Source organism: Trifolium pratense, linkage group LG2 (assembly GCF_020283565.1).
Source record: "Trifolium pratense cultivar HEN17-A07 linkage group LG2, ARS_RC_1.1, whole genome shotgun sequence".
NCBI classification, from domain to species: Eukaryota; Viridiplantae; Streptophyta; class Magnoliopsida; order Fabales; family Fabaceae; genus Trifolium; species Trifolium pratense.
In genome coordinates, this window is record NC_060060.1 from 39,188,656 (window position 1) to 39,200,718 (window position 12,063).

The window sequence follows — 12,063 nt, forward strand, 5'->3', positions numbered from 1 at the left end:
AGGTATGATCCACTTATAGGGTCCCGAGCTCTGGTGGCTCTTGTCAGCAACAGCATCAGGGGTCTTCTGGTGATCATGGATGACAAATGCAATCTGGTACTTGATTAATTTACTTCTATTATGCTTATGACAAAAATGCAAGTACTAGTGATATATGTTGTTTCAATTACTCACTGTACCTGTTTTCCTTTTTCGTTTCCTTTTTTGGCTGCTGTAGGTTGAAGTTATTTCAGATTATGACTTGTTAGCAATTAATAGAATATCAGGTACATAGACATCATGGACATTTTGTCTAGTTTACTTTAAAGTCATCATTGATATTCGTGAGTTATTTTTCACGACTTGAAACAAACGCCCCATTATGTTAAAAGAACCGGCAATTAAAATTTCCAGAACGATATGTTATAAATGTATTATCTTTTGAATAAGTTACCAAAATCTAATAAGTTTTTCTACAATCTAATCAAGACATCGAAAGATATACTCAAAAAAAATTCTTCCTGTTCCTGTCCTAAAAAACTACCTTAATATAGGCATGAAAGTTGAAACCATAATCTCAATTAATTCTCAAGTGCCATTAACATGTGGATAAAAAAATCATATTCCATGAGTAATGTGCTTTAAATGAATAATGACAGTTTATATGCATTGAAGTTTCAGTTTGACAGAATTCATCATAATTCACAGTTTCTCATTAAGCTAGTTAAGTTAGAATCAATTCATCATCTCCATTTCAACATGGACATGAAACTGATTCAGTTAAAATGTTCTTCTTCCCTTTCTATGGTGGTGGTCATCAGATCCCAATGATAGAGACAGCAAGAGTATTTGCTTCACATGGAGCCGCATTAACCATCCTAAACTTAACCTCCACTGCTCTCCAATTCCAAAAAATCCAATCTTTCCATCACCATTCACACTCTCACAACTCCTGAAAACACCGAAATAACGGAGGAAGACATGTTTGGTGGTCCAAGGAACGATACTTTTCTCCTCGAACCCTTGAAACAGTTCCTCCTCACACACTGACCTGATTGCATAGTCGTTGACACGTTTCATCAGTGGACTGGTGATATCATCGATGAACTCAAAATCCCAAGAATTGACTTTACCGGTAACGGATGCTTTCCTGGCTGTGTCATTGAAAACACGCGAAAGCATGTTGTGCTTGAGAATCTGAGTTCAGACTTAGATACTTTCCTTATCCCTGGTCTTCGTGACAGAATCGAGACGACAGGGTCTCAGATTCCGATTTTCGCGAGAAACCCATCTCAGTTTCCTTATAGCATAAAGCAATTAGAGGAAAACAGCTTTGGCAATGTTATCAATAGCTTTTATCGATTTGGAACCAGCTTATGTTGATTACATAAGAAATGAATTAGGAAAGAAAGCATGGCTTGCAGGACCAGTTTCCTTTTGCAACAGAAGCTTGGAAGACAAGAAAGAGAGAGACAAACAACCCACTATGGATGTACAAAGCTGCTTGAATTGGTAGAATTCTAAGAAGCCGAACTCAGTTCTTTAAATAAGTTTTTGGAGCATAGCTCGCTTACACATGAAACAGATCAAGGAAATTGCTTATGGTCTTGAAGCTTCTGATCAATCATTTATTTGGGTGGTTGGGAAGTTTATCAACTCATCTAAACAAGAAGAAACTGTTGGAATATTTTATATTATTCAATTATTATATTCCAATAATTATTATGTGGGCATATATATTTATATTAATTATATTAGCTATTTATCAATTAAGAGCCTAAATTGATTAAGTGATCAAATAAAGTTAAAAGGCTATTAGATTTCTATTTAGAATTAATTAATTAATTCTAAATAGAAATCTAATAGCCTTTTAACTTTATTTGATCACTTAATCAATTTAGGCTCTTAATTGATAAATAGCTAATATAATTAATATAAATATATATGCCCACATAATAATTATTGGAATATAATAATTGAATAATATAAAATATTCCAACAATCTCCCACTTGGGCAATATATGTTAATAATTATATCATAGTTCTTTAGGCGCGCATCCGAATGCTATTTATCTTTAGATTTCAACTTTACAATCTGGTCCACCTCATACATCAACAATGGGACCACCGCGGCTGTCGTCACTGACGTATAACGTGACGGAACCCCGATGACCACCACATCAATGTATTTGATGACATAGATCGATATGGATGAGTGGCATGGAAATTTCATGCAATGTGATCTCTAAATCATGCCTATTTCCAACTGGTCCAACTGAAGTCTTTATTGAGATCAAACTGAAGTTCCTTAGGTGCAATTCAAAATAAAAATATTTGCACATAACCAAAAACTTAATATTGTTATAACAATAATATCTTATAATAAGTTTTATTTCTGCAGAAAATCAAACATAACATAATGTTTGTACCAAAATTGAAACCAAAATATATAGAACATAATACAAATAAGGAAAAGACTCCCACTAATCTAAGGCAATCTCAAAACCAAGACCCATGCGAGCAACATGCCCATGAAAAGCCTTAGGCGTTAAACCTTTGATTAGTGGATCAGCTAGCATTAAGTCTGGCCCTATATGTTCTATCAAAAGTTGTTTCTCCTGAACTCTCTCTTTCACAACAAGATACTTGATGTCGATAAATTTCGACTTTGTGGAACTCATATTGTTGTTGGAGTAGAGCACAGCTGCACTATTGTCACAATAAATCTTCAATGGCCTCTCGATGCTCTCAATGATGTGTAGGCCTGTGACAAAGTTCCGCAGCCAATTCGCATGATTTGATGCCTCAAAGCAAGCCACAAACTCTGCCGCCATGGTAGAGGGAGCCACTAAAGACTGTTTGGCAGACTTCCAAGAAACGGCTCCTCCAGCCAAGAGGAAGATGTAACCAGATGTGGAACGTTTACTATCCGGGCATCCCGCATAATCAGAGTCAGAATACCCAATGATCTCCAAATTATCTGACTTCCGATAAGTGAGTACGAAGTCTCTATTTCTCTTCAGGTAGCGCATTACACGCTTTACTGCTATCCAGTGCTGCATACCAGGGTTGCTCATATATCTGCCAAGAACTCCTACAATGAATGCTAAGTCGGGACGAGTACAAACTTGAGCATACATAAGACTCCCCACAGCCGAAGCGTAAGGAATTTTATGCATCTCTTTCTTTTCAAGATCCGTAGTGGGGCACTGATTAAGACTAAATTTGTCTCCTCTAGCAACGGGTGTGTCTCCTGGTTTACTGTCTTTCATGGAGAATCTATCCAAAACTGTATCAATATAGCTCCTTTGTGACAATCCCAAAATACCTTGAGAGCGATCTCTAAGTATTCGAATTCCTAAGACAAAGGAGGCGTCCCCAAGATCTTTCATCTCAAAATTCTTTGTGAGAAATCTCTTGGTTTCATGCAATAAGCCTATATTGTTGCTTGCCAAAAGGATATCATCTACATATAATACCAAGAAAACGAATTTACTCCCACTGAACTTTTGGTATATGCAATCATCAACTGGATTAGCCTCAAAACCAAAGGAGGATATAACTTGATGAAATTTGTAATACCATTGACGGGAAGCCTTGTTTAAGGCCATAGATGGATTTCTTAAGTTTGCAAACCATAGACTTTGGGTCTCCTGACACAAAATTTTCTGGTTGCACCATATATATTGTTTCTTCAATGTTTCCATTTAGAAACGCAGTCTTTACATCCATCTGATGCATCTCTAAATCAAAATGAGCTACTAATGCCATTATGATCCTAAGAGAGTCTTTCGAAGAAACCGGAGAGAAAGTCTCTTTATAATCAATGCCTTCCTTCTGAGTAAAACCTTTGGCGACAAGACGAGCTTTATATCTCTCAATGTTACCCTTTGAATCCCTTTTGGTTTTAAATATCCATTTACAACCAATGGGTTTCTTTCCTTCGGGTAATTTAACGAGATCCCAAACATCATTGTCAGTCATCGATTTCATCTCATCCTTCATGGCATCAATCCACTTAAGAGAGTTTGAACTTCGCATAGCTTGACTAAAGTTAATAGGATCATCCTCAGTCAAACCAATGCCATCCTCATGTTCTTGAAGAAATATAACATAATCGTCCGAAATTGGACACTTCCTCTCTCTAGTGGACCTTCTTAATGGCAGCCCTTGAGGTTGTTGAGTTTGAACTATAGGTGGTGCTTGAGGAAGAAACTCAGCGTTGTCTTGTTCTTGAGGGATGTTAGGAATAACATCATTGTTAATCTCTGGATCTGTTTCTGGAACAACAATAGGTACAAAGACTTGATCATTGTCAGTAACAGTTTCTTCATCAAAGACAACACTCCTTATGTTTCCTTCCCCTCCAAACTCTACATCCTCAAGGAATCTTGCATTTCCCGTTTCAAAAATTGTACTAGTGATGGGGTTATAAAACTTATACCCGTAAGAGCGTTCGGCGTACCCTATAAAATAGCAGCTAATTGTCTTTGCGTCCAACTTACCTTCATGAGGCCTATAGGGTCTCGCTTCAGCTGGACATCCCCAAATGTGCAGGTGCCTAATGTTGGGCTTTTTCCCAGTCCACAGCTCATAAGGGGTCTTAGCTACTGCCTTACTAGGTACTCTATTAAGGATATAAACTGCGGTCTTTAATGCCTCTCCCCAAAATGACTCTGGTAGAGAAGAATGACTAATCATACTCCTTACCATATCCTTAAGAGTCCGGTTTCGTCGTTCTGCAACTCCATTCATGCTGGGTTTTCCCGGCATTGTGTATTGCGGAACAATTCCACACTCATCGAGGAAAAGCGCGAAGGGCCCTGGACGTTGTTCCCCTGATCCATCATACCGACCATAGTATTCACCACCACGGTCAGACCTGATAGCCTTAATTTTCTTTCCAAGTTGAAGTTCGACTTCAGCTTTGAATGATTTGAACACGTCCAGAGATTGAGATTTCTCATGAATCAAATAAAGGTAGCCGTACCTCGAGTAATCGTCTATGAACGTAATAAAATACCGTTGTCCATTCCAAGAACCTGAAGGGAAAGGACCACATATATCGGTGTGAATTAGTTCTAAGACATCCTTAGCTCTTTCGGCATGAAAATTCCTTTTGTTTGTTTGCTTACCCTTGATACACTGAATGCAGACTTCAAAGTCCGACAAGTCAAGGGATCCAAGAATACCGTCTGACATAAGCCGCTGAATTCTCTGTTTAGAGATATGACCTAATCGCTTATGCCATAAAGTGGCAGAATTCTCATTTAATTTTCGTTTTGTACCATGCGACTCTATTTGCATTATTTCGTTATAAGGACATTCAATATCAAGCATATAAAGATTATCATTCAAAGAACCGTAACCGACAACATTTGAATCATATGAGAGGCTAAATTTATTATTTCTAAACGAACAAGCATAACCAAATTTGTCCAACATAGAAATAGAAATTAAATTCCGTCTAATAGACGGAGCAACAAAAGTCTCAAGTAAATCCAAATGAAAACCAGTCTTTAACAATAATCTAAAAGTCCCTATAGCCTCGACTGCAACTTTATTGTCATCGCCCACATAGATGAATCTTTCAGCATCACTTGGCGGACGGCTCCACAGGCAGCCCCTTCTTTTCACGCCATGCGGCGTACTTGGAACAATCTTTCTTCATGTGTCCGGCCTTCTTGCAGAAGAAGCAGGTGGACTCCTTATGTTGTTCCTTTGCTTTCTTATTTTTGGAAAAGTTTCCCGCAGCTTTCTTCCTTTTATTCTGAGAGCCAGTAACCAAGTGAGCACTTTCAGTCTTTTCTCTCTTTAGCCTCTCTTCCTCCTGCACACAGTGAGATATAAGCTCATTGAGGGACCACTTGTCCTTCTGAGTGTTGTAACTCACTTTGAATTGCCCAAAGTGCGCCGGGAGAGAGATCAAAACCAGGTGCACAATTAAATCATCAGGAAGTTCTAACTTCAGTGCCTTTAGTTTTGAAGCGAGATTAGACATCTCCATGATGTACTCCCTTATGTTCCCCTTGCCTTTATAGCTCATTGAAATGAGTTTGGACAAGATACTACTTGTCTCAACTTTATCATTTTTAGCAAAGAATTTTTCCACAGCTTCAAGGAACTTCTTGGCATTTTCGCTCTCAGCAATTGAGCCCCTCATCATTTCAGGAATGGATTTCTTAATCATCATCAAGCACATGCGGTTTGATCGGTCCCATTTCTCTATTTTGGTAGCATTCACATTCTCAGCAGTGGCGACAGGACGCTCTTCCCTTAGGGACAAGTCTAAGTCCATACATCCGAGGACGATCTCCACAGATTCTTTCCATGACTTGAAGTTCATCCCATTCAGCATAGGGATAGAGTTAATTTGAGCATAAAAGTTAGGAGCAGTAACGGCAGCAACTGGAAAAGAAAAGAGAACAATAGACATACAATAACATTAGTAGGCATGTCATCAAATAACCATATGGACATGCACAATATTCTTTATATGCAAATTAAATAAGACCCAAACAAGATACCAAGCACACCATTAATTCCCAATCTTTGATTGCAAGAATTAACTGTAAACGGTACTCTCACGCAACGATCAAATATTGGTAATAAGTCCTGTCAGATAATGTGCGTCTTTGACACCAACCATTACCCACATGGAAAAAAAAAAACTTAATAATTACCACATATTTATCATCACAGGTATGCAATTGTTCGGCCAAACTGTGTCTTCCTTTTGGCCGACTAAAACAGCTCGCATGAACAATTACACACTACATCTTTTATAATTTCAATTGAATCAAATTTACACAACAGAGATTACTTTTGCAACATGTTGTTTCAACCAACTCAACTAAAATTATTAGACATTTTAATTTAATAAATTAAATGGGAAGGTCTTAAAATTCACATAAACATTACCTACAAATGTAATGTCAAAATTGTATGTTATCTGATCGCTTAATAATCAAATGACTATTAAACTAAGAACCTAAACACAAAGTTGTGTTTATATCAAGTACATGCCAGCATGCTGGTTGTACTCATGGGGTATGAAACAAGTATATACTATAAAAAAGTAGGAATTACTGCTTGTTAATATTAGAATGAGCCAAGTACACTAATTACAGTCAAGTGCACATAAGTATACGTGGTGGAAAAGAACAGTAACATACACGTCCAATTGATTTTAGTTTATAAGAAACTGAATAAGTCCAAAATTAACTACCGATATAATTTTCCAAAAAATAAAATAAAATGAATACTGTATCTAATTAAACTAAATTAGAGAATCATAATCGGTTTCATAGTGAAATATGCTGAATCCAAACAATAGTAATTTGATCCGACAGTTATGGAATTAAAATAAATAGTCATTCATATTTCAAAAGTCAAATAAGGATTATCCGATTTGATACCGTAATTAAAGACCATAATTGAAAATAATTCACAATAATATTGACAAAATTAATTTGTATCTTTATGGAAAGAAATTGATAACAAAATAGTAACTGATCCTCATATTTGGAAACCAAATCAAATATGTTAATTTGTTTCTAAAAATTATAACCAAGTGAAACAAATTAGACTTATATCAATTTATCATTTATTTTCTGAAAATAAATCAACTGCAGAAGACCACCGGTTGGAAAAAAATAAAAGAAACTTTGGCACCGATTCACCAAAATATTCAAAATTGTCACTTTTCCACAGTATCAATTGAAAAACAAGTTAAAGCAGTAACACACATAACACAGTATTTAACAACAATACTGGATCAACTTGATTTGTAAAACAATAAAATAATTTAAATTTAAACAAGATACGTGTACCGTAGCTAGAAAGTCTTTATCCAGAGAACCAAACAAGAATATGTAAATGTATATATGCACATAGATAAGTATCATATCATATATATACCAGAATTTAAAGAATGTCAAGACCACAAGGAAAATTGCAACCGAAAAAAGGACATATATACACACTTTCAAAACATTGAATCATAGCATGCATATACGACAGCCAAATCAGGAACGGCAAAATAAAATATAATATGAACAAATAAAACCTCAATCATATTCTATTCTGTAGATTCAAAGAAACTATACACGAAGGCAATCATATCCTTAATTATTTAATTAGTTAGATATGGGCTCAAATGGGTGGATGTCATGATGGCCCATTTCGGGATAATGGGAACCCTAATGGGCCATCACCCTATATAAGGCTATGGTCCCCAATACACCGTACGAAAGCAAACACTCTCTTCTCCCCATCTGAAGAGAATCAAGGCATCAGGGTACCGGTTGAGGAAGAGCCAATCTAGCCACCATTTCTTTGTATTTCAGGATCACTGCTGAAAAGACTCATCTCCATGGATCCAGGTATTCCTAAAGATCAACTTGTCGATCCTATGATTTTATACATGCTTCAATGACTATTTTGTTTCCGCACTAAAGTATATGTCATAATATTGTTAAGCATGTATATGTGTTTAATCTTAATTTAGTGATTTAATGCTTACAGAAACTTGTAGCGAAAATCGGGTTCTTGATGGATTTGAACAAAAGGATGAAGGAAATGGATAAAGGTTTGATTTTTAGAGGTTGGGTTCCTCAGCTTTTGATATTGGAACATGATGCAGTTCGAGGGTTTTTGACTCATTGTGGATGGTGTGCCAATGATAACGTGGCCACTTTCGGCTGAACAATTTACGAATGAGAAGTTGGTAACGGATGTGTTGAGGGTTGGAGTCCAAGTTGGTAGTAGAGAATGGTCTTGGGATGAAGAGAGGAAAGAATTGGTGGGAAGAGAGAAAGTGGAGTTGGCAGTGAAGAAGTTCTTATGCTGATATTGAGGCCTTGTTTCAGGAACTTAAAGTTTGCAGATTGACAAAGGCATGTTTAGACTGTTAAACAATGCAAAGACAAGTAGTGGTGTTTATTTCTTTGGACAATGGTAGAAAAGTAATTTTTCTTTTCAACTTAAGCCTCACTTGAAATATTATTCAACAAGTACGGTATGCGCTGACTCAGATTCGTGTATTCATAATTCATATAGCACACCGAACACACATCTAATTGAAGGTGTGTTCGTTATTCGACACTGACACATTTGATTACATTAAGTTAATTGAAGGTGTGTTCGTTATTCGACACTGACACATGTGATTACATTAAGTTAATTTATATTTTTAAATTATTATCAGTGTTAACGTATCGGTGCATGGTATTTGTGTCTGTGCTTTATTGAATTGTTTTTAACCATGAAAACTAAGATGTTTGTTCTGTACTCAATCATCAATACAAAACTTTGCTTAATCATCCAAAGCATCCTATTCATCAAGTCTTTGAGAAATAATGAATTTGAATCATAACAAAATGACAAATTAGTGAATAACATAAGACTATACTTTTAGCTAGAATCAACTCATCTGTTTTGCAACATAGTTTTAATACATTAAGTTAAATACTCTAAACAACAATAGTATTCTGCTATTTTAAAATGCGCTCGTGGACCGCGTGGTGTACAGATCTCATCCATGCATTCTGCATCATAGCCAAGTGTTAGATAAATAAATACATATAAATCAATATTCAAACAGTAATATAAATAAAAAAAATAACTTAAGAGTGTTTAGATAAAATGACATGCATCTCTTCTAAGTTAATTAATGTCTTGAGTTCGATCTTGGCTTAGGCATGCATTAATTTTAAAACTCTTAGGAGAGTTTGTCGCCCATTTGGGTCCCACAAGATTCGATGGATTAGTTTCTACAGTTGCGTGCAGAAGATACATGATTTATGCAAAAAAAAAAATATAAATAAAAAACTTTATGAAACAAATAATATATTAATAGCCCGTGCAAAACACGAGTGCAAGATTGTATCTACATCAATGATAAATTTTCCTTAATTTTTTTATATAAACAACAAAACTTTACCATAGTCTTCATCATTTTCCTCTCATAGCAAAAAAACCAAAACTCACCATGGGTAACGAAAATCACGAACTTCACATAATCTTCTTCCCTTTTCTAGCCAATGGCCACATCATACCTTGTGTAGACCTTGCAAGAGTCTTCTCTTCAAGAGGACTCAAAGTCACCATTGTCACAACACATCTAAACGTACCTCTCATTTCAAGAACCATCGGAAAAGCCAAAATCAATATCAAAACCATCAAGTTCCCTTCACCCGAAGAAACCGGCTTACCAGAAGGTTGCGAAAATTCCGAATCAGCATTAGCACCAGACAAGTTCATCAAGTTCATGAAATCCACCTTGCTTTTAAGGGAACCACTTGAACATGTTTTAGAACAAGAACAACCAGATTGTTTAGTTGCTGACATGTTTTTCCCTTGGGCTACTGATTCTGCAGCAAAATTCAACATTCCTAGGATTGTGTTTCATGGTTTAGGTTTCTTCCCTCTCTGTGTTTCTGCTTGTACAAGACAATACAAACCTCAAGACAAAGTTTCTTCTTACACTGAACCGTTCGTGGTTCCGAATCTACCTGGTGAAATCACACTGACGAAGATGCAGTTACCGCAAGTTCCTCAGCATGATAAAGTCTTCACCAAATTGTTAGAAGAGTCTAATGAATCAGAGCTGAAAAGCTATGGTGTGATTGCAAACAGCTTCTATGAACTCGAACCTGTTTATGCTGATCATTATAGAAACGAGCTTGGACGAAAAGCTTGGCATTTAGGACCAGTTTCTTTATGCAACAGAGATAAAGAAGAAAAAGCATGTAGAGGAAGAGAAGCATCGATCGACGAACACGAATGTTTGAAATGGCTTCAATCAAAAGAACCCAATTCAGTTATTTATGTTTGTTTTGGTAGCATGACGGTTTTCAGCGACGCTCAGCTTAAGGAAATTGCAATGGGTCTTGAAGCTTCTGAAATTCCATTCATATGGGTTGTGAAGAAAAAAGCTAAAAGTGATGATGAAAAACTTGAATGGCTACCAGAAGGTTTTGAAGAAAGAATTGAAGGTAGTGGTAAAGGGTTAATCATAAGAGGTTGGGCACCACAAGTGATGATTTTGGATCATGAATCAGTTGGAGGATTTGTGACACATTGTGGTTGGAATTCAACATTGGAAGGAGTTAGTGCAGGGTTACCAATGGTAACATGGCCTATGTATGGTGAACAATTTTACAACGCGAAGTTTTTGAGTGATATAATTAAGATTGGTGTTGGTGTTGGAGTACAAACATGGATTGGAATGGGAGGTGGTGAGCCTGTGAAGAAAGATGTTATTGAGAAAGCAGTGAGAAGGATCATGGTTGGTGATGAAGCAGAAGAAATGAGAAATAGAGCAAAGGAATTTGGGAAGATAGCAAGAAGAGCTTTGGAGGTTGGTGGATCTTCTTACAATGATTTTAACAATTTAATTGAGGATTTGAAGTCACATAAACACTAATGTTTGTATGCAAGTAGTGAAGTAGAAAATATTGTCTCTTAATGTAGTGGTAATATGTTTGTTCTTGTTGTGTGCTTAAGTTTGATCACACATATCTTTTATCATCAATAAATTTTGAATAAACACTTGGTTTAGTGTTTAAACTATGAATTTAATTTATATACAAAGCATTGGATCAATAAAACAGTGGTGAGCATCAATAATAAGCATTAGATCAATAAAATAGTGGTGATCCTCCTCCATCAATAATAAGCCTATGTTGGGATTACTTTGCTTGTTTGTTTGTGTTGTATCAATAAAACAGTGGTGAGCATCAATAATAAGCATTAGGTGGGTAGCAAGTTTGTAGCAAGTTTGTGGAGTCTATAAGTTACTAGCTTAGTTACTTGTGAATGTTAGCTAAGTTGGTTATTAACTATAGTTTTGTATACTTGCCTATCTAAGGCATGATTGGTGTAATTGAGAGTAGTAGTTGGTGCTTTTTTCCTTTACAATTGCTAGCAGAGCCTGATTTTATTCAAACTTTGGCAAGTTAGATAGGTGTGCACATTTTTTTTTACAAAGCAGTTTGCTTGAACTGGAAGGGGATATGGTAGGGGTGTTGGGATTTTACGATGGTTTTTCAAAATTTTAATCCTTTTAGCTGAACATTTTCA

General features: G+C 36.2%; 1 protein-coding gene and 1 pseudogene across 1 annotated transcript; both read left to right on the plus strand.

Annotated features, from left to right (window-relative positions):
- Positions 1-75: 75 nt before the first annotated feature.
- Positions 76-2,228, plus strand: LOC123904684 (annotated as a pseudogene).
- Positions 2,229-9,790: 7,562 nt separating this feature from the next.
- Positions 9,791-11,532, plus strand: LOC123907265 (scopoletin glucosyltransferase-like). Its single transcript, XM_045957461.1, has one exon. The coding sequence runs from the start codon at positions 9,971-9,973 to the stop codon at positions 11,405-11,407; it is 1,437 nt and encodes a 478-aa protein (XP_045813417.1). The 5' UTR covers positions 9,791-9,970; the 3' UTR covers positions 11,408-11,532.
- Positions 11,533-12,063: the final 531 nt, after the last annotated feature.